Source organism: Sturnus vulgaris, chromosome 9, assembly GCF_052056855.1.
Source record: "Sturnus vulgaris isolate bStuVul1 chromosome 9, bStuVul1.hap1, whole genome shotgun sequence".
Classification (NCBI taxonomy): Eukaryota; Metazoa; Chordata; class Aves; order Passeriformes; family Sturnidae; genus Sturnus; species Sturnus vulgaris.
This window is the reverse complement of record NC_142251.1, coordinates 26,811,883-26,837,072: the sequence shown is the minus strand read 5'-3', so window position 1 is coordinate 26,837,072 and position 25,190 is coordinate 26,811,883. Positions and strand designations below refer to the sequence as shown.

General features: G+C 58.5%; 2 protein-coding genes across 9 annotated transcripts; one reads left to right on the top strand and one right to left on the bottom strand.

Moving 5' to 3' along the window:
- Positions 1 to 693: 693 nt before the first annotated feature.
- LOC106852223 (P-selectin-like) lies at positions 694 to 12,172 on the bottom strand. Of its 7 annotated transcripts, none has more exons than XM_088170206.1 (18): positions 12,039 to 12,172; positions 10,754 to 10,841; positions 7,869 to 8,255; positions 7,672 to 7,779; positions 7,248 to 7,430; positions 5,139 to 5,324; positions 4,819 to 5,004; positions 4,498 to 4,683; positions 4,181 to 4,366; positions 3,864 to 4,049; positions 3,546 to 3,731; positions 3,217 to 3,402; positions 2,903 to 3,088; positions 2,563 to 2,748; positions 2,305 to 2,424; positions 1,890 to 1,920; positions 1,148 to 1,203; positions 694 to 1,014 (listed from the first exon to the last, which is right to left on the bottom strand). In XM_088170206.1, exons 3-17 carry the CDS (start codon positions 8,251 to 8,253, stop codon positions 1,149 to 1,151), a joined length of 2,556 nt encoding a protein of 851 aa, XP_088026332.1. In that variant the 5' UTR covers positions 8,254 to 8,255; positions 10,754 to 10,841; positions 12,039 to 12,172; the 3' UTR covers positions 694 to 1,014; position 1,148. The 7 variants fall into 7 exon arrangements, with proteins under 7 accessions (XP_088026332.1, XP_088026331.1, XP_088026330.1 ...); XM_088170205.1 differs by lacking the exon at positions 12,039 to 12,172 and adding an exon at positions 11,280 to 11,372; XM_088170204.1 differs by lacking the exon at positions 12,039 to 12,172 and adding an exon at positions 11,280 to 11,372 and having other exon boundaries at positions 1,142 to 1,203; positions 3,546 to 4,049.
- A 6,278-nt stretch (positions 12,173 to 18,450) lies between these two features.
- Positions 18,451 to 21,569, top strand: HTATIP2 (HIV-1 Tat interactive protein 2). 2 transcript variants are annotated; one of them, XM_014874792.2, is made up of 5 exons: positions 18,451 to 18,647; positions 19,095 to 19,202; positions 19,297 to 19,434; positions 20,432 to 20,493; positions 21,067 to 21,569. In XM_014874792.2, exons 1-5 carry the CDS (start codon positions 18,489 to 18,491, stop codon positions 21,290 to 21,292), a joined length of 693 nt encoding a protein of 230 aa, XP_014730278.2. In that variant the 5' UTR covers positions 18,451 to 18,488; the 3' UTR covers positions 21,293 to 21,569. The 2 variants fall into 2 exon arrangements, with proteins under 2 accessions (XP_014730278.2, XP_088026328.1); XM_088170202.1 differs by lacking the exon at positions 19,095 to 19,202 and having other exon boundaries at positions 18,482 to 18,647.
- Positions 21,570 to 25,190: the final 3,621 nt, after the last annotated feature.

Sequence of the window (25,190 nt, the reverse complement as noted above, 5' to 3'; positions counted from 1 at the left end):
GTTCGCACGGCGGCGCTCCGAGCTCCGCAGGGAATCACCGCTTCCATGCGGCTGGAAAAGCCCTCTGAGATCAGCGAGTCCAACCCATGACCCAACAGCCCCTTGTCACCCAGGCCATGGCACTGAGGACCGTGTCCCCTCCGGGGACAATGACTGCAGCATCTTCCAGGGCAGCCCATCCCAGTGTCCAGTCCTTAAACACCCCCAGGGATGGTGATTCCACCACCTCCCAGGGCAGCCCATCCCAGTGTCCAGTCACCCTTTCTGTGCAGAAATTCCTCCAAATGTCCATCCTAAACCTCCCCTGTCACAGCTTAAGGCTGTGTCCTCTTGTCCTATCACAAATAGCCTGGGAGAACCAAATATCCAAACCCCATCTGGCTCCGATCTCCTTTCTAGCAGTGACAAGGTCACCCCCGAGCCTCCTTTTCCCCAGGCTGGACACCCCCAGCTCCCTCAGCCTCTCCTCATTGGATTTGTGCTCCAAACCCTTCACCAGCCTCGTTGCCTTTCTCTGGACATGCTCCAGCACCCCAACATCCTTCCTGAAGCAAGGGGCCCCGAACCGGACACAGCACTCGAGAAGTGCCTCACCAGTGCCAAGTCCGAGGGAAGAACCACTTCCCTAGTTCTGCTGGCCACATTATTTAATGAGGACTTTCTCTTCCTGCCCAGGCACGCAGGAGGCATTAGTTAGTGAGAAAAAGGTGTTTATTCAGACCCCGCTGACACAAGCTCAGAGGTGGAAGCGTGAGTGGAGCAGCCACCAGGGAATGTCCAAATTCCTGGTGGGAGAATGTCCAAGGGCGGGGTGGCAGACTGTCCCCAGCACGTGGCTCTTGGCCCCTGGTGGGTCTCCAGCTGCTCCCCTTCTCAGGGAAGAATGCACATGTGGAATGGTGGCAGTGTCCAGGGACAGCGCTGGTCCAGGCTACAGCCACGGGCACGGAGCCCCTCTGTGCTCCAGCAGCAGCTCCTGCCCTGGGGACACGGTGGGTCTTGGTGTTGGGCAGGCTGGAGGCACAGGAGAGATGGAGCTGGAGAGTTAGACCCGCTTCAGTGGCACCCAGCAGCACCCCAGCCAGGAGGAGGATGGCCACCGGGTGAATTTGGAACAGGGTGCTGCGAGGGTCTCACCCACCCTCACCTCACAGGTTGGCATCATACGCTGTGTTGGTGAAGGTGCCCGGCGCTCCCAGGTCACTGCAAGGCAAACACAAGGGAGTGTGTCACCTTGGGAGTGAAGGGCAGGGGTCAGAACAGGGGTTTGCAGGGTTAGCACAGCCCTGTCGGCCCCACAGATGCTACCATACAAAAACAGCCTCACACAGGCAGATCTGGGTGTTGGTAAGGTGAACACAGGTCTGTGACAGTCACACAGGCAGAGCAGGGTGTCAGCAGAGTGAACACAGGGCTGTGACAGTCACACAGGCAGGGCAGGGTGTCAGCAGGTCTGTGACAGTCACACAGGCAGAGCAGGGTGTCAGCAGAGTGAACACAGGTCTGTGACAGTCACACAGGCAGAGCAGGGTGTCAGCAGAGTGAACACAGGTCTGTGACAGTCACACAGGCAGAGCAGGGTGTCAGCAGAGTGAACACAGGGCTGTGACAGTCACACAGGCAGGGCAGGGTGTCAGCAGAGTGAACACAGGGCTGTGACAGTCACACAGGGCAGAGCAGGGTGTCAGCAGAGTGAACACAGGGCTGTGACAGTCACACAGGGCAGAGCAGGGTGTCAGCAGGGCTGTGACAGTCACACAGGGCAGAGCAGGGTGAGCATAGGGCTGTGACAGTCACACAGGCAGAGCAGGGTGAGCACAGGGTTGTGACAGTCACACAGGGCAGAACAAGGAGAGCACAGCCACCCTCCTGCAGAGCACAGCTCTCACCTGGTGGGTTTCAGGAGCTTCCTTTTCTCCTCTGGTCACGGTGTTGAAATGTTCATGGGGATAAAACACATAGGAAAGAAATGAGCAGATCTGTTTAGTGAAGGTCATGAGAAGCTGCAGCAGCAGCATCTGAAATTGACGGAGTTTAACAAGGGGTGAGGCTGCCTCAGCAAGCATTTGCTGCCTTCTTCACATTGATGATGTTTATCAGCCTCTGCCCTCCAAACCTGGCTGCTGACACTTTCAGCTGGACAAACTGCCAAGGACTCAAGCAACTCAGCAGATGAAACAAATGAATGGAGGCACTCACACTGTTAAACCCTTCTGATCACCCCCGCCTCCCCTGGGACCGTCACCACCCTGCCTGAGAGCCCCTGGCCAAAGCTGGGGTGGGCTGCAGGAAGCATTTCTGTACCTCTGTCACTGAGCCTCTTGGCAAGGAGGGCAATGAGTCCCCCAGAGAGCACAACACCAGCTAGTGCCAGGGCTGAGCCGCTGCTGTAAGCCAGGACTTGCTTTAGGAAGGCACCATCCTCTGAAACAAAGCCCCAGAGCCACACATTGGGAAATTGTCAGCACTCCACAGCCTCTGGGGAGTCCCACCACATTCGGGAGGTGCTTGGAGGAGAGCTGAAGCTCTGCAGTGCTGGAGGAGCTGGGGGTCCTGCTGTACCTGCACACACAGGGGCAGCCCTGTTCCAGTTGCCCGTGGCCTGGCAGTGGAGCAGCTCTGCTCCCATCCGAACAAAGCCCTCCTCGCAGGAAAAGGCACACGTGGAGTTGTAGGAGAAGTTCCCGTACACGTGAGAGCAGCTCAGCTGGCCTCTGCTGGGGGGGGACAGCTCTGGGCAGCTGATGGCTGGGGACAAAGCACAGTAGGAGCATCAACAGGACACTGGGATGGGGACATGTGGGCTGCAGGCCAGGGATAAACTGACATAGCCCAGGGTGCTGGGGAGAGCACTCTGCTACAACAGAGTCCTCCCAGACACGTGTGAGATCACAGGATTTACCTTTGCAGTGTGTGGGGTCCCCTGTCCATGTCCCCGTGGCTGTGCACTCACGGCTCTCTGGCCCCATCAGGACAAACCCTGTCTGGCAGGAGAAGGCACACGTGGAGCCAAAGGTGAAGTCCCCATGGAGGTGGGAGCAGGCAGCCTGGCCCATCTTGGGGGTGGTCAGTGCTGAGCATTTGATAGCTGCAAGGTAAAGAGGCACAGCTCAGAAAGGAGCCTGGGAGACTGCACTGTTGGGACCAAGGGGCTGGGGACACGTCACGGTGTCACCCCAAGGCCAGTGACACCCTGAGCTGTGGCAGCAGCAATACCTTCACAGCGAGGGGCATCCCCTGTCCATGTCCCCGTGGCCGTGCACTTGAGACTGTCTGATCCCACCAGTGCAAACCCTGTCTGGCAGGAGAAGGCACACGTGGAGCCAAAGGTGAAGTCGCCATGGAGGTGGGAGCAGTTCAGCTCTCCCTGGGCTGGAGCTCTGAGCACTGGGCAGCTGATGGCTGCAATGGGACAGAGAAACATTTTCCAGCTGAAATGTGGGTACTACATGGCTAGATTGTTGAAACAAGAGGATCAAGAGAGTCCTCTAGGGAATATCCCATGCTCAACACACAGCCTGTGACACATTGAGCAGCATTAATACCTTCACAGTGAGGGGTGTCCCCAGTCCAGGACCCCGTGGCTGTGCACTCAAGGCTCTGCAGCCCCACCAAGGCAAACCCTGTCTGGCAGGAGAAGGCACAGGAGGAGCCAAAGGTGAAGTCGCCATGGAGGTGGGAGCAGTTCATCTCTCCCTGGGTTGGAGCTCTGAGCACCGGGCAGGCTTTGGCTGCAGGACAAAGAAGCACACTTGAGGCAGGAGCTTGTGGACTAACAGGCTGAACTCTTGTGATGAGAAGACTAAAATGAGAACAGCCCAGGCTCTGCCCATGGCCTGTGACACCTTGAGCAGCAACAATACCTTCACATCTTGTTGCATCCCCTGTCCAGGTCCCCGTGGCTGTGCACTCACGGCTCTGCAGCCCCATCAGCACAAACCCCTCCTGGCAGGAGAAGGCACAGGAGGAGCCAAAGGTGAAGTCCCCATGGAGGTGGGAGCAGTTCATCTCTCCCTGGGCTGGAGCTCTGAGCACTGGACAGGCAACAGCTGCAGGGGTGGAGAGACACTGAGCAGGAGTCTGGGGACTGCAAGTCTAAATCGTCCAGCCTGAGAGGCTTCAGGGGAACCCAGTGTCACCCCACAGGCAGTGACACACTGAGTTCCAGCAGGAGCAATACCTTCACAGTGTGGGGTGTCCCCAGTCCATGTCCCCGTGGCTGTGCACTCACGGCTCTCCTGCCCCACCAGTGCAAACCCCTTCTGGCAGGAGAAGGCACACGAGGAGCCGAAGGTGAAGTCCCCATGGAGGTGGGAGCAGTTCAGCTCTCCTTTTTCTGGAGCACTGAGCATCGGGCAGGCTTTGGCTGCAGGAGCAAAGGAACACTTCAAGGAGGAGCCTAGGAACTACAAGGCTAAGCTGCTTGGTCTGAGAAACTGGGAAATCCTGGTGTCACCCCATAGGCAGTGACACCCTGAGTTCCAGCAGCATTAATACCTTCACAGCGAGGGGTGTCCCCAGTCCAGGTCCCTGTGGCTGTGCACTCAAGGCTCTGCAGCCCCATCAGCTCAAACCCTGTCTGGCAGGAGAAGGCACACGAGGAGCCAAAGGTGAAGTTGCCATGGAGGTGGGAGCAGTTCATCTCTCCCTGGGCTGGAGCTCTGAGCACTGGGCAGCTGATGGCTGCAGGGACAGAGAAACCCTTTGAGCAGGAGTCTGGGGACTACAACGCTAAACTGTTGGAATGAAAGGACCAAGGCACTGGAGAATATTCCAGGGTGAGCCAGAGGTCTGTGACACCTCAAGCAGCAGCAATACCTTCACAGTGTGGGGTGTCTCCAGTCCAGGTCCCCGTGGCTGTGCACTCAAGGCTCTGCAGCCCCACCAAGGCAAACCCTGTCTGGCAGGAGAAGGTACAGGAGGAGCCAAAGGTGAAGTCGCCATGGAGGTGGGAGCAGTTCATCTCTCCCTGGGCTGGAGCTCTGAGCACTGGGCAGCTGATGGCTGCAGGACAAAGAAGCACACTTGAGGGAGCAGCTTGGGAACTGGGAGACTAAAATTGTGGGACCAAGGAGCTGGGGAGCACCACAGTGTCATCCCCAGTGTAGTGACAGCTGGCACTCCAGCAGCAGCAATACCTTCACAGCGAGGGGCATCCCCTGTCCATGTCCCCGTGGCCGTGCACTTGAGACTGTCTGACCCCACCAGTGCAAACCCTGTCTGGCAGGAGAAGGCACACGTGGAGCCAAAGGTGAAGTCGCCATGGAGGTGGGAGCAGTTCAGCTCTCCCTGGGCTGGAGCTCTGAGCATTGGGCAGGTGATGGCTGCAATGGGAGAGCAGATCTCAGAGATGGGATAGATGAGGTTAAATCTAATGATTCAGGCTGAACCAAAATCAAATCTTATCCAGACTCACCTCTTCAAAACTGTTGGTGGTACAATGATTTTTCTGCCCTACAAGTGATTTCCTTGGGGGGGACACAGCTGCTGCTCTGCCACAGCCCTGTTTATCCCTTTCACTACCCTGGGTCAAAGTCCTTGGGAGGAAGGAAGGATCACAGCTGCTGCAGTCCCCTTCATCTCCCTCCCTTTCCTGGAGCAGAGAGCAGCCTCTGTCCTGGTCACAGTGGCAGGAGGATGGCTCTGGGACCATAAAGCACTGCACTGGCTAAAGAAGTTATGTACCAGCCTGCCCAGCCTGTGCCCAGTGTGTGTTTTGCTGCATGCCAGGGCAAGTGGCTCTGCTGCCTGTGGGACCACGAGAGGTCAGTGCCAGCAGGGCATTGACACCACCCAGCCCAGCTGAGACAGACTGCATTCGCTGCATCTTCTGCTTCCAGACTGACACCAAGCACTTTCCTGGCCAGACTTTTCCTTTTATAGCTATTTTACAGGCAATTCTGCTTTTCCAGAGTCCCAGAGGTGCCTGTAGGTGAGCATGCTGTGCAGGTGGGAGCAGCTGGCCCAGCCCTTTGGGGCCAGCCAGCAATGGGCACACAGGGGCTGCAGGCAGGCATGGGGCACAGTCTGGGGCAGGGCAGGCAGCCTTACCTTGTCCCTCACAGTCCTTGCAGCACCCCCAGCCTTGCTCACAGCCTTGCTCTGCTCGTTTCTGGAGTGAGCCCAGCTGGCAAAGCTTGCTAACATCATTTTGTTATCAGCACGGGAGACCTACTGACTCATCTGATTGTTTGTAATAAAACAAAAATCAATCATATTGCAGCCAGCAGGAAAAAACAAGCTGGGAAAGCTAGTCCCTGGGAACCTAAAAAGCCTGGAGCACACAGGCTCAGCCCAGCTTGACTGTGGGGATTTTCACAAAATTAGGAGCCCGCTCCTGCCTTTGCCACTGCTGGGGATACTGGTTACAGAACAGTCACATCTCATCTCCATGCCTGTTCCCCTTAACTGCAGACTGTTTGCTGCTCTCAGCTACCTAAGGTCCTGGGTTGGATCACAGGTTCATCCTGCACAGGCAGCAGCAGCAGCGCTAAATTCAAGGCAGGCTTCTTTTAAAAAGAATATATATACCAAGATGCTTCTCAGTACAGAGGGTCCCCAGTTGTGTTCCCTGTCTGCTCCAGTCCTTGTGCAAGGCTGCAGGGGTACCACACAGCAGCACAGGAAAGGTGGAGCAAGAAAAAAACCCAGCAGTTCTCTGGGATGGCTGGTGCCTGGCTGCAAACCCTCAAGCCACTGACAGGAAGACTTTCTCTGCCCCTGCAGCATAACATACCGCAGCTTTCTCTCCTGTATGGTTTCCTGCCACACTCTGTCCCTCCCACCTTATATGTAAACTCATTTCATGAGTCCTTATACCTGTTCAAGGTGGCCACCCCTGCCAGGATACACCCATCCCCTGGCTGAGGAACAGCAGCCCCTCTTTTCTCTTTCCCCTTTCCCAAGATGCCAAACACCTTCCCAAGGCAGATCAGGGTGAGCTAGGGGAGAGAGGCAGTGCCACGGGGCTGACAGAGGAGCCAGGACACCATCCTGACCCCACACTTGGTGCTGATATCTGAGTGGGATTCAGGGCACTGGGACAGCCAGGCAGAACAGGAACTCCCAACTCACAGCTGCTCTGCCCAGTGCAGCCTCCCCAGGGAATCCCTCTCCACGTGCAGCACCGGGAGATGCTTTCACAATAGGTAAGGGCACTTGTCTGAACAGCATTGGGCACACAGGGCTGGTCCCCCCAAAGCATCAGGGCTGCATCCCTTGGACCCCCAGTCCCTGGCAGGCCCTACCTGTGCAGGTGGGGAGGTTTGCTGACCACTCCTGGGAAGGCAGGCACCGCAGCACGCCCGCCCCTCGCCGCTCAAACCCCTCGTGGCAGCTGAACTCGCAGGTGGAGTTGTAGCTGAAATCTCCGTAGGGATGGCTGCAGTTCATGGGCACTCCCTGGGGCTCCAGCTTGGCACACTGCACAACTGGGAGAGACACAGTGCCACAGCCCGTCAGGAGCACCAGAACCCTGCCTTGATGCCAGGATCTGGGCTCTGCAGCAGGGAGGGAGGGATGGGATGGAATGGGATGGGATGGGATGGGATGGGATGGGATGGGATGGGATGGGATGGGGTGGGATGGGATGGGATGGGATGGGATGGGGTGGGATGGGGTGGGGTGGGATGGGATGGGATGGGATGGGATGGGATGGGATGGCTGTCTCACCATCAGCACACTCGGGGCCCTGGAAGCCGGGGTAGCACTCGCAGCGGTAGCTCCCGATGGTCTCCACGCACTCTCCATGCTGGCTGCACGGGAAGGGCTGGCAGGAGGCTGCACACACAGGCCATGGCCATCAGGATCTGCTGGCCACCCTGACGAGCTCCCCGGCCCACCCAGCCAGCTCTGGTGTCCCCGCTCACCCTTGTAACACAGCGCCTTCTTCCTGCGGCTGCAGGGCTCGTCGTTCCACTTGCCAGCCTGCTGTGCCCGCTGGATGTAGATCTCCACGCAGTCCTGGTTGGAGCGGCGGTTGTTGGGCTCCCCCTGGGCCCAGTTCTCTGCCTCCTGGGTCAGCGCCTTCCTCGTGCCCACCCAGGTCCAGACCCCGTCCAGCTTGCGGATGCCGATCCAGTAGTAGTGCCTGTGGTAGGGCAGGCTCCTGTTGAGGTACTGGATCTCCTGCTGGTTCTGGATGGCCACCAGGTCGGTGAAGAAGGTCTGGCAGTAATTCCTGGCCTGCTCCCACGTGTAGTCCCCGTCACTGTAGTGGTACGTCCAGGCACCCACCTCCACCCACAGCACCATGCCTGTGGAAGAGGATGGGGTCTGGGATGGATGCAGAAAGGATGGGAGCTGGGTCAGCAGCACCCACCTCCACCCACACACCATGTCTGGGAAGAGGATGGGGTCTGGGATGGATGCAGAGAGGACGGGAGCTGGGTCAGGGATGGGATCCCTCAGGACATGAGGGTGGATTAAGCCTGAATTCATGGCCAAGAGATGCCAGTGATGGGCTGGGTGAAGGGATTGGATGAAGGGATGAGTGTGGATGAGAATGGGACTCTGTGGGTGGATCAGGCATGGCAGAAGGAGCTGAGGACAGGGGAGATGGCACAGGGATGAGGAAGGTGGAGGTGACAGGGTGAATGAAGGCTGATAGGGCAGACAGAGCTCAGGAGGCAGAAGAGCCCCGAGCAGTGATGCCAACCCCTCCTCCAGCACAAGGATTGAAAGCTCAGCCCCGTGGCTCTGTTCCTCTGCTCACAAAAGCTTCCCAAAGGGGAAAGTCCCACTTCAAATGGTTCTGTAAACACAGTTCCTTCCTTGAGTGCAGATGCACACACTTCAGTTTTTTTGCTTTACCCTGCTTTGAGAAAGCCAGATTGGAGCAAGGCAGAGCAACCAGTGTGCCCTCACCCCCAAAAGCACTTGGACCCCAACCTGCTTATCTGAGACAGGGATGGTCTAGAGTCTTGTAAAACTCAGTGTTGCAAAACAAGGTCTTTCAAAAACAAGCTCACATCATGGTCATTCCCACCAGGCAGGGCAAAGCCAGAAAGTAACTGGAACCCACACCCAGAAGTGAAGGGCACTTTGCTGAAACTCTGCTCTTATTTACAGCATTTCACACCACAACTTTATGCAATCAAAGGGTTGTAGCCACAGAAAGAAGCTTCCTCCATTCTGCCCAGAAGCAGCTATCTCCACAACTGCAGAAAGTGATGTGGGGATACCATATCTCCATCTGTGCAGAAAGTGAGATGGGGATCAAAGTCAAACAAGCAGCCTGGCTTACTCTGTATCTCAGGAGAGCTTTATCACACTGTGGTTGTGCAAGGATCTGGGCATTGCAGATTAAATGTGAATACGTGCCTTCTAAAGTCTAATTAGGGCTGGACTTTGGTCCATTGCTATATAAATTTTGTAAGTAATTTCCCATAATTTTTCAAGATTTTCTTGTGAAAGAGCAAACTATTCTCTTTGTTCAACAGAACCGAAGCCGAGGAAAATGTGGTTCCCTGCTCACCTTTTGGGAATTCAGGGCTGCAGGACAGGAACTCAGGGACCTTCTGGGACCCTGCCCCATCCTCAGCTCCCACCACCCTCCTCCTGGCCCCGACTGCTCCCAGCACAGCTCATGGCAGCTGCCTGCTACCCTCACACAGCCCATCCCCAAACTGACAAGGGCCAAAGTTTGACATCTGCTCTGTCACATGCTCTCCACATACTCTCCTACCTCCTTCCTCCAGCTCCACCAGTTACATCCTCCCCATGGCACAGCTCATCTCCCTGTCTCATGCTGCCTCTCCCTGCCCCACATGGGTGCTGAGCCCTCCAAATGGGTGCTGAGCCCCCCAAATGGGTGCTGAGCTCCCACATGGGTGCTGAGCCCTCCAAATGGGTGCTGAGCCCTCCCAAATGGTGCTGAGCCCCACATGGGTGCTGAACCCCCCAAATGAGTGCTGAGCCCCCACATGGGTGCTGAGCCCCAAATGGGTGCTGAGCCCCCAAATGAATACTGAGCCCCCCAAATGAGTACTGAGCCCCCAAATGGGTGCTGAGTCCCACATGGGTGCTGTTTTCCTGTGTTTTGACCCCATGGCTCCCATGGCAGCCCTGATACCTGTTCCCAGGGTGGTGCTCAGCACCCTCTGCAGTTGAGGTGCCTTTGTCTTTTTGTTTTCTCTCAGAGCCAAATCTCAGCCTCCTCCTGACACTTCTGCACTTGCATCATTTCTGTTCCTTAACTCAGTCACTAAGTCACTAAAACTTTCCTAAGTTTTCTTAGGAAAACAATCTCACAGAGGATTTCCAGGGCCAGAGCAGGCACCAGTAGGTTTTGCTTTGTGCAATACCAGCATGTCAAGTAAATACCCTACAGGCAGCAAAACCAAATTAGTTTCTATACTCCTGATGTCAATTAGCAGCCCCAGATCTGTGAACCAGGCTGTGAACCCTCACAGCCGTGTGTCCTGTCACTCCATCCATGCCCAACTCCCCAGCACAAACAGGGGTGTAGGAGTGGGTAGAGCTGCCCTGCCTCTCCCTGGTTCACAGCACAGTGCAGCAGCTGAGAGCTGCAGCTGGGGAACCAAACATCCTGCAGGGACCTCAGCAGTGCCCTGCATCCCCAGGGGAGCATGGTGTGCCCGGAGGGAGCTGGCACAGGCAGGGGCAGCTCCCTCCCAGCCCCGAGGGATCCAGAGGGATGTGACTGATGAGCCCCCAAAATAACAATGCAACGTTTCTCCAGTTTCCCAGACTCCCTGGCAGCAGGGTCACACTGCTGGTGGTGCGTGCTTACCCCATGTGATGGCAGCGATGCCCAGGTAGGTGCCAGCAGAGCCCAGAGCCCGTGTCCTCCCAGCAGATTGCAGTCCCACAGCAGTGCCCTGGCAGGGAGGGAGACATGAGTGTGCACATCCCAAGGGGTTCACACTGCACCCACAGCGCTGCCAGGCAGTCCTGACTCACACAGGGGCAGTGCTTGTGGCAATGGCACACGGGCACACACAGTGCTCCCAGCCAGGTACAGCTCTGCTGCAGGAAGGGCCCCTTCAGCTCCCCCACTTCGGGCACTTCACTCCTGGGGAGCCCCTGAGTCCTGTGCCCCCCGAGCCCCTTGCTGCCCAGCCAGGGCTGGCATGTCTCTGCAGCAGCAGTGCCCTGTGTGCCTGGCAGTGTCCCGTGAGCCTGGGGTCACTGGGGCAGCTGTATCCCACAGCCCCCAGCTGTGGTTCCTGCCAGTGCCTGCCCACAGCCCTGCCCTCCCCTCATCCCCCTGTCTAGGCAGACCCCCTGTCACCCCCAAGGAAAGCAGCAGGACTCACCATGTTGGTACGGTCAGCTGTCCCTCGGTGGGCAGTGCTGCTCACGCTTCCCTCGAGCGTGCAGCGCATCGCTCCCTGCCCCTGGCCTCTTCCCCTCCCATCCCAGCCCTGCTGCCAGCCCACATCCTGCCCACACCCCCTCCTCCCCCCTACAGGGCTCTCCAGCCCCAAGAAACCTTTCCCTGAGCCCGGGGCTGCAGGGGAGCAGTGGGGTCAGCGCTGGCCATGGTCCTCATGGACCCACATGCCATGGGAGCTGGCTGCATCCCCGCTGCCATGGGCACATGACAGCCACAGGAGATGACCCACCATGAGCCAGGCTTACCCAAGCACCCCAGAAGGAGGAGAAGGGCCCCCTGAAAAGTGCTCAGCCCCAGTCTATGGTGCTCAGAGCTCCGAGACCTCTCTGACCCACCGTGTCCATGTGGCAGTGCCTACAGCCTCAGAGGAGGCTGAGGTGTGATGAGGTCCCTCGCGGCTCACAGTCTCCCAGCTCCTGTGCCAGACGCTCTCCTGGCATGCAGCTGTTTTAATCTGGCTGTGACTCTCGATATACCATTTATAAAGAGTTACTTACACAATGTATTTTCCTGTCTTTACCTTTACTTCTTTATGAGAAAGATCCAGGAATATGCCAGAGGAATTTCCCCAACTTACTAACTTCCTTTTTTTCCACCAGGGTTTCAGGAACACATCTAATTGTGTCCACCCACCCTTGGATCATTGTGATCATTATAATAATTATAAATCTTTCCTTACCCTGTCCTGCTCGTAAGTAGAATTGCCTTGGCCGGGTTTTCTGCAGAAATGACTGCTGACTTCCAGCTAAAGCCAAACAAGAGCCATGCAGGTCACTTGTATTTTCCAGTTCCAAAGAAATTGATGCTGCTCCACCAGGACTCATTCTAGACAAAAGGAGGAACCCAGTCCACAAGAGCCATAACCCACTACAATTACTTTATCATTGGCCAGTGTAAATGAACCTTGTTTCCTGTCTCTGGACATCTTCCTTGGAAAATGTTTTAATGCAGTTGTCTCTTTTTATGGGATTGCCGAGTCTGTATATCCAGTAATTCAGGAGCACTTGTTTTCTAGCAGCTCCTCTGCCCAGAGTGCTCACTTATGGGAAGGGAAGAAGCAGCCAGGCAGGCAGAGAGGCTCGGGGCAGCTGCTGGGCAGGAGAGCAGCTCCAAGGGCTGAGGGTCACCTGGGCAGGGCAGGAGCTGCCTCTCCCACTGCTGGGACTCAGAGGGATGTTCATAAGGTACATGGCCCCAGGGCAGGGCAGGCTGTGCCCCTGCCAGTTTCACTTCTGCTGGAACCCAGCATGGTAGGGCAGAACGGCAGGAAAAAAACACCCCCACCTTTATTTTTCTAACTACAAGTAGTTGTTGGTATTGCTCTAAAAACGGAATCAAGGTGTCTGAGGTGCAGAGGCTGTTGCTGCTGCAAAGACAGCACATGAGCAAGTTTAAGCTCTGTGTGGAGGCAGGTGGCCCATGCCTGGGCTCAGAGAGGGGGTTCTGCATGGCAGGGTGGATATTGAGGCTTGCTTTGCAGGTAGTGGAAAAAGGTACACACGGTAGGAGGGAGAGCAGACCCGAATCAGCTCTGCTGGGAGCTGGTTAATCACCAGGAGCCCTTTCACATGTCAGGCTATTTCCAAGGTTGGCTTCCCTGGAAGGGGTTCAGGATGCTGCAGGGCACACGCTCCTGCTGGATTCCTGCTGGATTCCTGCTGGATTCCTGCTGCTCTGCTTCCCAAGGGAGGGCCTGGCCCTGCCTGAGTAATGTAGGCATTTCCCAGGGGTCAGGATGGTGCAGGCTGTTCCCCTGCCATCCCTCCGAGGGCACAAGGCAAGCTGCCAGCCAGGGCTTTGCTCAGCCTGGGGGCAGCTACAAAGACACTTTCCTGTGCCACCTCCGCCCTGGAGCCGGGCACTGGGATGGAGAAGCGGCTCTTTTGCTGTGCCCCGGTGCTGAGCAGCATAGGGTGATGCTCTGTGTGCCGCAGAGCCCTGGGGAAGGGGCACTGCCCTGTTTTTGCGGCACAGATCCCGCCCAGCGTGGCACACACAGCCTGTTCCCCTCCCTCCTTGTGCAATGCCCCCGCAAACCGCAGCGGAACCGAGTCAGCCCGGCCGGCGGGGCTGCTGCCCGCGATACAGCGGCCACCTTCCTGCGAGCCCTGCTCGCCCCAGCCCAGCCCACGGCAGGGCTCGATCCCCGAACCCCGACAGGGCTGAGGAGTGGCACCGGCGGGGACACACACTCCTGGGTGCGCGCTGCTGCTGCCGTCCCTCCATTCTTCCCTTACCCTACCCTAACGTTAACCCTAACCCGAACCCATTCCTCCCTGGGGACACGGGCGGCTCTCCCTGAAACTTTAGAGGCATTTCCTGAGCGCGGGCAGGCGATTCCCTTCCACCACAGGTCCCCAGGAAGCGCTTGACCCACAGGGTGTCCCTGAGCTGCAGGGTGCCCTTGGGCAAAGCTGCCAGCGCACAGCTCCAGCAGCCGGAGCCGCCTCCACCCTCTTTATCAGCTGCTGCCCCGCCTCAGGCAGCGCCTGATAAAATATTTCTCACAAATTGAAAGCGTTTGGACATCGGGAGATGCATTAAGAGTGATATCCTGGCTTGGAGGGACTGAGATAATGGCGAGGATTAGCCAGGACTAGAAGTCCAGGGGCAGGTACTCCTCACCCACAGGGCCCGTGAGGCACTGGGACAGCCCTGGCTGTGGAATAAAGGGGTGGTTTTGGGCAAATCACTCCTGCCCACCCTGTCCAGACCCTCTCAGAGATGTTTCTTTGTTTTCAGCTGTAGGACAGCTCTCTGCCTCCTGCCTCTCACTGCGAAGCTGGTGATGGAGAGCCTTTTCATTGGGCATCACTGCCACACGGGTACCCGTGCCCGTGCTGCCTGCCGCCTCCCTGGCACCTGGCAGCAGCCACATGTGCAGGGCACAGATGAGGGTTTGCCAAACAGGATGCCTGGGGCACAGATACCACTGACATTATCTCACTGCTTGAGTGACGGGACGTAAACAAGTGACTCGGCCCACCCGGGGAATCCCAGGCGGCTCCTCCGCCCTGCCAGCCAGCTGGGCACAGGGTGGGCACGGGGTGCTGGAGTGCAGCTGCAGGGATGTGCCACGTCCAGGGACAGCCCTAAGTGACAGCCAAACCACCCAGCCTACAGCTCCTAGAATTGTGATTGTTCTGCTGGTGCCCTGCTGGCTCTCCATGGCACTGTGCATCCCTGGAATGCTGAGGCAAGCCACCAGCAGAACCCATCCTCCTGGCAGGACAGGGTACCAGCCACACTGGCCTGGTGTGGGGGCAGCCCAGGCACAAGAGGCACTGGAGGCCAATGGACCAGGCCACCCTCACCCTGGCCACCACCAGTGCTTTTGTCGCATGCCTGGTTTAATGCAGAGATTTCAACCTTCTCCTGTCTCACATGGCAAACGCAGAGTCAGATTCCTCTGCCTGTCATCTCTGTCACCCGCTGTGTGCTATTGCCTGCTCCTCTTCCAGGGCAGCAGATGAACGGCCCAGCACCAGGAGCTGTGTCTCCAGCCAGGGCTAGCCCCTGCAGAGCAAAACACATCCTCTCCTCTGGCCAGGAAATCCTGTGGAGATCCAGCAGGCACTGTGCCCAGATGTGATTCACCTGAGACAGAAGCAACTTTGAGGACATTACCTTCTGGCAAGCCAGGGCTGAGCTTTCTTCTTCTAAAAGTTCCTCTCTCTCTCTCACCTCCCTGCTTCAGCTGCTGCCAGTGATGCAGCAGGAACCCTCCGGGGTGATGCTTTCTCCCCTGGGATCATGGTTACCTTTCTGCTCCGAGGAGTTATTGTGTTGTCTATTTAGAGCAGTGATTTATTATCTGCTGGTAGGGCAGACTCTGACACAACATGTTTTAAAGTCTTTTTTATGCCTCAACCACCTTGCTTTCGTGGATCTACAAACTGCCCTGTCTGCACTGCCCCAGCTGTTGCAAACTGCTGGGCTCTGCCCAGAGCAGCATCCCTCGGTGTGTGACCCCAGGGACAGGGCAGCCCTGTTTGAATCGCTGCCTCTGTGGCCATCCAGCTCTCCATGCACAGGGTGGGTGGCCCTTGCTGAAGCTGGCTCTGCCTGAGTCCTGACTTCTGGGGCAAGGCCCTGCAAGGGAGAAACAGAAGCTAAAATAATGAGGGGAGGGATGTTCCTAACCACTTGTCGTCACCTTTTTAAATTAATTCTTACTCCTATGACCTCTTGCAGCTCTGCTTTAAGAGCAAAAGGGTCACAGCCAACAATTTAACTGTTCTTCATCCACGGGCAGAGGGGTACAGGCTCCTTCACATCTGAAAGCAAAAGGTCTTTTCTCCACCTTCCTGACAGGAAATGGCAAGGCAACATAGGCAGCGCTTTCCTAGCTTCTTTTTATTTTTATTTACCCTTAAATAGAAGGACTATTTTGCAGAGAGGTATCGTGGGAGGCCTCACTGGCCGGACAGGAGGTGAGGCAGGACGTTCTACCCCCGCCCACCCCGCTGCCCTGCGGGACTCGGGCGGCGCAGCCCCGCACCGGCACCGTACCTGGCTCCTCAGGGCAGGGCTGCCCGGCTCCTCCGCTGCCTCTGCGGCTGGCTGTCACACCGCTGTCACACCGCTGTCACACCAAGGCTCCCCGATGCTCTGCAAGCCCTAGGAAGCCGCTTTTGCCCTCCAGGTACTGAGGTCGCTCGGCGGAGGCGCGGGGCCGGGAGGAATGTCCTTGCCGAGGGCCAGCGCGCAGAGCTGTGCTGGCCGCGCCGCGGTCTGTCCCCTCTGCCTCGGAGCTGTCGGGACTGGACCCTGGCGGTGCCGGGGGCCGCTGTGCCGTGTCCATTGCTCGCCACGATGAGGCGGAGGAGGCCGGCGCCAGGGAAGTCCATGATGACCACCCCCCAGCGCACGGGCTGCCCGGCCCGGCGCCGCAGGTGCTGTTGGCAGCGGGGGTTCACAAAGCGGGCCACCTGCTCGGGGCACGTGAAGAGCCCATTGCCGGAGCAGAAGGTGAGGAACATGGTGCTGGGGTCTCCGCCGGCCGCCTTCTCCAGATGCCGCCGCACCCGGGTCCACTTGCGCTCCAGCGACAGCACGTTCCAGGCGTCGCTGATGCTCAGCTCGTCGTAGGGGATGCCCAGCACCTCCCGCGCCAGCGCCTCCAGCACCACGATCTTCCCGCGCACCTGGCCCAGCGTGGGCACCTCCTCCCGGCACCACACGCAACCCTGGCCCTCTTCCAGCAGGCAGCGGTGCAGCTGGGCAGCGAAGCCGGGCCGGGAGAAGATGGGCAGCTCCTCCTTGATGCGCATCAGCACGGCCTCGCCGGGGTGGGCGCGGAGGAAGTGCAGGGTGCGGCGCAGGACGCCGCGCAGGTTTGCCCGCTGGAAGGTGCACAGGTGGTAGATGCGGAGCTCGCCCCGCCACAGCTTACAGCGCACGTCCAGGAAGCGAATGCCGGCCGCCAGCTGCGCCTCCAGGCCCCAGCTCTGGCACCGCAGGCGCCGGCCGCCGAACAGGCTGAGGGAGTCGTGGGTGCCGGGGATGGAGAGGCGGGAGAGGGGAAGGGCATCGGGGAGCTCCGCCATCCAGTCAGGGCAGCAGGCTGCCGGCTGCGGCACGCAGTCGAAGGCAGCGCCGCGCCGGGACCATGTCTCCATGCCACCGGGCGAGCGGGGCACCCCGGCACCCGGCTGGCCCCCCGAGCCCTGCCGTGGGGAGAAGCAGACCGTGAGCTGTGGGAACATGCCCCCCCTCCCTGCGTCCAGATCCCACCCTCCCCGGTGGCATCTCCATGAAACTCTAGAGCACATCACGCCCTATAACACACCCCATGAACCCCATATACGTTGTGTCGCACTGTGCTGCTCCCCTGCCAGTCTCAAGCACCCGTCCCAGTACCCCCGAGCCCTGGTACGCCCCAGCCTGCCCCTCGTTTACCCACCTGGGTTTTCCTGTGGCTGCGGAGCAGAGCCCGCTGGGCTGCGCGGCCGTGGGTGCCGGCGGCACAGTGGCAGGTGGAGCGGGATGCCAGCCATTAACCCGGGGACAGTCATGACGCGCGTCCTGCCTCGCAAACGGCACGTGCACCTGGGATTCATCCTCAGCCCTCGGCCAAGGAGCACGCTTGACCGACACACCAGGCTGGAAAACCACCTGGCTGATCCCGACAGCAGCCATTCACAGGCCTCCGCACCTCCCTCCCCAGGAATCAGGACAAACGGGATCGCGGCGCCGCGGGGCCCCTTGATGCTGCCCACGGGACTGGCTGCGCAGAGCCGCGGGGTGCCCGCATGCCTGCTCCAGAGCCGTGTCCTCCTGGGACCTGGACCACCCTGGTGATAATTGGCATCCCCGTCAGAGGGACAACGCACAGGCTGTGCCCGGAGCAGGGGGTCTGTGCTTGCCTGAACACCCCGGGACCTGCTCAGCCGGAGTTCCCAAGGAAGTGGGATTCATCTCCCTGCTCTTCAGGCACCAGGGACTGCTTCACGCTGGAAGTGACCCCTTCCTGCCCAGGGGACACAGCTGCCGGGCAGCACACACTGAACTCGGCGAGGTTTGGAGAGGAGCTCCGGACAGGTCACAGACCCCTCTGAGCATCCCTCCCGCTCACATCTCCGCCTGAGCGGGCCGGGCACAGGGATGTATCCTCGGGGGGCGATCCTCTGCTAGTGCAGGAGCAGCCGGTGGGGACGGGACAGGGGGCACCGTCTGCGGGGGTCCCTGGGCTGAGCGGGGTCTGACCAGGGTCTCTGGGCTGAGCTGGGGGTCCCTGGGTTGAGCGGGGTCTGACCAGGGTCTCTGGGCTGAGCTGGGGGTCCCTGGGTTGAGCGGGGTCTGAGCGGGGTCCTTGGGTCTGAGCCGGGGGTCGCTGGGTCTGAGCGGGATCTGAGCGGGATCCCTGGGGCTGAGCGGGGTCCCTGGGCTGAGCCGGGGATCCCGGGGCTGTCGCCGTCCCGGCCTTAGGACCTGTCCCGTGTCGCGTCCGTCCGCGGCTCCCCGGGCAAGGAGCGCTCCATCCGCGGAGCCGCAGCGCGGGGGCGCAGCCGCTCCCGCCAGGGCCTCCTCTATCCCTGTCACTGTCCCGTCCCTGTCCCTCTCCGGTCTCCGTCCCTGCCCTGTCACAGTTCCCGGCCCCGCCCCGGCCCCGCCCGCTGCTCTCGGCATGGCGGCGGGCGGCAGCGGCCGGAGCTGCTTCGTGCTGGGCGGCTCGGGGGAGACGGGCCGGGCTCTGCTGCGGGAGCTGCTGGCCCAGCGCGCCTTCGGCCGGGTCACGCTGATCGGGCGGCGCCGGCTGAGCCTGGGCGAGGCGGAGACGGCCGTGGTGTGTGGGGACCGGGGACAGGGGAGGCCGTGGTGTGTGGGGACCAGGGACAGGGGACAGGGCCGGCCGGGGTGTATGGGGACGGGGACGGGGGACAGTGCCGGCCGGGGTGTATGGGGACCGGGGACAGGGCTGGCCGTGGTGTATGGGGACCAGGGACAGGGGACAGGGCTGGCCGTGGTGTGTGGGGACAGGGCTGGCCGTGGTGTATGGGGACGGGGGACAGGGCCGGCCGTGGTGTGTGGGGACCGGGGACAGGGCCGGCCGTGGTGTGTGGGGACCGAGGACAGGAGACAGGGCTGTGCGGGCCAGGGACCGGGGACAGGGCTGGCCGTGGTGTGCGGGCCGGGGACAGGGGACAGGGCTGGCCGTGCTGCAGAGACAACGGACAGGGCTGGCCGTGGTGCGGGGACAGGGCGGTGGCTCTGACCCTCGGCCTCCCCGCAGGAGCAGGCCGTGGTGGACTTCGAGCGGCTGGGCGAGCACGCCGCCGCCTTCCAGGGACACGACGTGGGCTTCTGCTGCCTGGGCACCACCAGGGCCAGGGCTGGCGCCGTGAGTGGGGACACCCCTGACCCCGGCGGTCCCGCTTCTCCCCTTCCCTGGCTGCCGTCTCCCTGCCCCACTGACCCTGCTCTTCTCCCCGCAGGACGGCTTTGTCCGTGTGGACCGGGATTATGTGGCGCAGGCAGCAGAGCTGGCGCGGGCAGGGGGCTGCAAACACTTTGTCCTGCAGTCCTCCCGGGGGGCAAACGCGCAGAGCCACTTCCTCTACCTCCGTGTGAAGGTGAGGGGGCAGCTAGGGTGGGCTTCTGATGCTCGTGCAGGAGTCACAGGATGCCGGGATGCTCAGGAAGGAAGCAGGAGCTGAGGTCTTGAGATGCAAATGGCTCTGGGGGGTCCTCCTGCTGCTGCGGGACAGGGGAAGGGGCTGGCTGGACAGCTGTGCAACTGGCTTCTTATAGAGCAGCACAACACCTGCATGCAGCCTCTGTCTCCCTCCTCAAACTGCAGACACATCTGCTGTGGTTTCTAGCCCAGGAGCAGCTCCCCAGCCTTAAGCTGGGATGGCTTCACAGCTGTGTGGGAGGCTCAGGGCTGTGTTCAGTTGAGACATGGACAATCCCGTGATGGAAAGGCTCCCCAGGGAGCACCACGCCCATCGCAAAAGCTTTGTTCTCCATATGTTGTGTGCTGCAGCTCCCACCACCTGCTGGACTCAGCTGCCTGCTGGCGTCTTGTGCCGGCTGGATCCATCCCCAGGCTGGATGCTGAGTCCAGATGCTCTCCAGAGCAGCCTGCTGCAGTTTAGCTGATGGTTGCAAGGGTGCGCTGCTGACCTGCACTCGTGTCCACCAGGGGCCCTGCCCCACTGCCTGGCCTGGAGAGCTGCTCTCAGCCTGGCCTAGAGAGCTGATCCCTGCCTGGCCTAGAGAGCTGCTCTCAGCCTGGCCTGGAGAGCTGATCCCTGCCTGGCCTGGAGAGCTGCTCTCAGCCTGGCCTAGAGAGCTGATCCCTGCCTGGCCTAGAGAGCTGCTCTCAGCCTGGCCTAGAGAGCTGATCCCTGCCTGGCCTAGAGAGCTGCTCTCAGCCTGGCCTAGAGAGCTGATCCCTGCCTGGCCTAGAGAGCTGCTCTCAGCCTGGCCTGCTCCAGCCTCGCATTGGCATTAGTGCCATCCTCCTGCCCTTGGCCCAGCAGCTCTGTCCTGCCCATTCATGAGGTGGCAGGAATGGTGCTTGCAGTCATCCTTGTCTCCTTTCATCCTGCCTGGCTGCTCTGACAGGGAGAAGTGGAAAACCTGGTCCAGGCTGTTGGTTTTGATCGCTGTACCATTCTCCGGCCAGCGTGAGTAGTGGTAGAGGAGGGAGGGCACAGGGTGGAGGGTTGCCAGGGTAGCAGGGAGATGCTTCACTGGGAGATGGAGGAAGAGAAAGGATATATAAGTGCAGGGATGGGGAAGGAAGTAGAGAATGGCAGCAGCTGCAAATGCAGCTCATGGATGAGGGATGCTTCCCAGTGCTTCAGGGAGCAAGCTCTGCCGTTTCCTGTTGCCCATCCCAATGCTAGTGCCATGTGCCATGCACATGCACACCTGGGCTGAAAGCACAGGTTGAGGCACATAAGTCAGAGCTTATCTCCAGATAGACCTTGACCTTAGGCAGGGGAAACACTCACCTGTGTCCTTTCAGCTGTATTGTGCTCTTGCTACCTAGGAGAACTGGAATTTTTTGCTTTTGGCAGCACAGTGGGGAAAGGAGTTTAGTGTCAGCTCCGTCACGTTCCATGACCCTGCCAAAGCCCCAAAGCCCATGTCGATTCAGGGAGCTTGTCTGGGCCCTGGTGCAGCTGGAGAGCTCAGTCTCTAGCCTTCAGCGAGGGTTGTTTGAGGCTGACCCACCTCCCCTCCTGTCTCTGCAGGGTGCTGCTGTGCAAGCGCCAGGAGTCCCGGCCCATGGAGTGGATAGTCCAGCAGTTCCTGGGCATGGTGGCTCGGCTGTTCCCCACTGCTTATTCAGTGCCTGTGGAAACGGTGGCCAGGGCTATGGTGGCCTGTGTGCTGCAGCCAGGCGAGGGGAAGGTGAAGGTGCTGGAGAACAGGGCCATCCATGAGCTAGGAAAGGCAGTGCCACAGCAGGGCACGTAGAGCAGAGGGGATGGCAGGCAGGAGCTTGGGTCACCGTTCGGTGCTCTTGGGGCTGAGGATGAACACACACACGGGACAGGTGTGGGGTGCTGGCATGGCTAGTGTAGAGACAGAGGTTCTTTGCACATCCACTTCTCTGCACAGTGGCTGATTCTGTCAGGGGGATCAAAAACGCAGGTGCTGTTGGGTGAGGATAAACAATGTACTGCCTGGATCCGTGACACAAATATGGGTAAAGATGATGTAATCCAGGCCTTGAATAAAACCTGTGACTGATCTGGTTGTGCCGGCTTTGTGTTGAAATAATGTCTGTCACCCACACACCAGCAACCCAGGCTCAGCCTCGTGTGCTCAGATGGTGTCACTTCAGGGAATGCTCACAGGCAGGTGACGGGCACCGGAGAGCAGAGACGAGGCACAGCTGCCTGTGTGGAGGCTGCACTTCACCGAGCACACGGTGGCACTAGTGCTGCTTGGATAGCAGAGCTCCTGGATGCTCAGCAGCAGCTGCTGAGGCTCCAGGAGTGGCGGCTCTGCCTGCTGCAGACACTCCTCATCTACTCAAGATGCAGAGGAACTGCTCTAGGGACGCTGCTGTTCACACCTGGGCTGCCACTCGGTACCTGCAGTCACAAAAACACTGTGCAATACTTCCGTGGACTGGCAAACGCCTGTCCCTCTGCTTTCCTTCAGGCACAAGTGAGCCTGAGCCCAGCCCCATGTTCCCAAGAGTGCTCTGCGTGTGCAAAGGTTGAGGCCAGCCCTGTGCACACCTCGGAGGGGACTTGACTTGCTCCAGGTGCCAGAAGGGAGCAGGTTCCTCCTGGGGGCGTGGAGCAGGCACAGGGAGCAGTGCGGTGTCCCAGGCACGGCCCCTGCTGTTCTCAGGCCTCGTGCTCAGGGTCGAGGAACTCGGTGGCTCTTCAGATGGGATGCAGAACATACGTGACTCCCAAATTCTCTGCTGGCCAGAGTCCCAGTGCTCCGGGGAACGCTGCTTTCCAGGATTTTCTCTGACCTCACCCATGGCTCCTGGGTCAGTGACTTGGATGTGGCAAATGGAGGGAGCCTAGATCTCATCTCCTCCTTCTACATGAACATTTCCATCGCTGGGTTGGGCCTCAGGAGGGTGGTGGAGGCAAGGAGATGATGTAAGGCTTGCACCTAGACAGCTCCTCAGCCATGTGTGGGGCTCAGTTCAAAGGGGCCACAGAGCCACAGCTACTGATAAGACAAACAACACCTTCAGAACGGTATTAATGCACAAAGGGAATTAGGGCAGGCTGGTCAGCATCACACAAGTATGAGGAGCACAAAAGCTGGTCACCTGCAGCACTGGGTTATACAGCCATGGTGCACTCAACACTCGGAATTTTTTTTAAAGGGCATGTGCTTGTACAAGGGAGTGGAAATGAACATCTGAAGTGGTAAGACCTTAAAATAAGTGAAAATTGAGATAATTAAAAATAATAATTCAGGCTCTGGAAAGTTACAGGTGAAAGGTAAGCCACAGAAGATGTGAGGAAAGCATCCTAAAGGCATAAACATGAATTATAACTATGTGAGAAGCAGAGAGTTCTCCAGGGATGCTCAGGGACAGGATGTGATCAGGCTCTATAGGAAGGAATGAGCCATCACAGAAAGCCTCAGTGAGTTCCTTGCATTGCCCTTTGCTGTTAGGGAGCTCACACTACCATCATTCCTTAGGGGACCCACATTTATACGACTGTCCCAAAGGCATGCAGGGGAAAAAAAATATTTTTAACCCCATTTTTAGAACACGTGGTTAAAAGTCTGCCAGAAGGAGCACTCAGATGAATGGCCAAATACTCTCCTGGGTGAGAATTGCAGTGATCCCTTTACCAGAAGGTCAACATTGTTAAATATGATGCTAGTTCTTAAAAAGTTCCAGTGGGAACCAGGAAACTGCAGAGCAGCTAGACTGCCTTCTATAAAAGGCATGTTGCTAGAAAGGATAATAAGGTCTGGAAATAACAGGGCCCAGGATAAATCGGGTGTAATGGGAGATTCCACGTGGCTTTTGAGGGGGCAGCTGCAAGGCACAAGCCTGGAGCCCTTGTGGAGGAAACCAGCCATTGTGTACACAAGACAATCTGCTCCTCAGAGTGCACTCAGATCTCCAAAAAGCTCTCCCAGAAGGGCTCTTAAAGAAATTAAGCTGTCGTGGGAAGACAAGGAAGGTCTGTGTAGTTTCTTATTGGAAATATTTCCTTAGCACTCCAAAGCCTTGAAACACACAAAACAAACATTTCTTGCTAGACAAAGGTCTGTGGAAAGCACAGGCTATTTCTGTGTAACCTTTTTTGTGGTAACAGTTTCTTTTTTAGCGTTTCAGATAAATCTGTGTTAAAATGCACAGCTGCAATCCCAGCACACAGTACAGCATCCTTATCACCCTCCCACACGGAGTTTCCTCACACACTTTGGACCTCAGTTCCCCAGTTTGCTCTGTGCACTCCTCAACCCCCCACCCCCGAGCTTTGGAAGAGATTTTAGACCATTGGTCACTGAATCACGGCAGAGGGGATTTGCTTACCTCGGGCTGGAAGAGGTGAAGCAGATGGAAGTCTGCAGGGAGCAGATCCACATCCTCCAGGAGGTCCCACTGGGCACAGCTCCAGAGGAGCAGGAGCTGTGCAGGAATGGAGCCGTGTCCTTGGCACGCCTGGAGGGGCTCTCTGCTCTGCTCCAAGGGCACACAGCCCTGGCTGCAGCTGGGGGAGAGCAGGGCAGGGTGCTCAGAGTGGGCTGGGCAGCATCACACAAACCACCTGGTCCCACAGACCCTCGTTCTTCTGGGATTCCAACTGCCTTTGTTACAGAAGCTCCATGATGAAAGGATAGCTGCATTCCCAAGGAATCAGCAGAGGGGTTCCCCAGGAGGTGCCACGGCCCCGCTGTCCCTCCCAGCCCCGAGCTGTGACCACCACCAGCCCCTCTTGCCCAGCCCCTGCTGCCACCGCCTTCCCTCCGAGCCAGGGGCTGCCTGAGCAGCGGGCAAAGCCTCCTGCCAACAGCACCACACTTCACAGGAGCTCTTCAAAGCAGCCTCTGAGCTGACACTCAGTGACATCCTAGTGACATCCCTGCTAGCAAATGCGTGGCCCTGATGAACCCTCTGGCCCCAAGGACACTGGCACAGCCCAGCAAAGGTGCAGTTTGCAAGGCTGTGCTCCTTCAGAGAGCAGGGGCTGCATCCCAGCTGGGAGATGGGGCCAGTGTGATACCCCTGATTGGGGTGAGGCACCTCCAGGCTCCTCCTGAGTCCTCTGGGAACAGGGCACAATGAGAACAGACAGGGAGAGTAAAGGACCTCCGTCCTCTGTGGCTGCTGCTCCTCCTTTCCCCACTCTGTGAGACACGAGGGAGGCTGGTGGGCACCTCCATGCCACCAGAGGGAAGGGCAGCCCACCAGACCCAGCTCTGAGTGCATCCTGGGGGCTCTGATCAGCCCAAGCCATTGTTATCTGAGCATCTCATCTTCTGAAATTGCCAGCTGTGCTTTTTTTTCATTCAGTTTCCACTACAAAGCAGTACAAACCCAGCCCAAGCTCTCCAGGGAGGCACAGTTTCCAGAGTTTCCAGCAGACTTCCAGCTTTCACTTACTGCACTCAGATGCCTGATCACAGACAGTGTCTTGCTGCATAATCCCACAGCAGGCCCCAAATCCAGGCAGGAGCCAGAGCCAGGCAGGCACAGCTCTGACACAGCTCAAGGGAAAGAGGAGCAAGGGCTGAGCTTAAATGGAACCCTGGGTTTTACCCAGGGAAATGATGGTTGTTAGTGCACCTGGGTGTGGAGCAGTCCCTGTTCCCAGCTCCCAGTGTTAAACAAAGCAGAGATTAACATTTTCATGGTCACCCAGGAGCCAAGGTC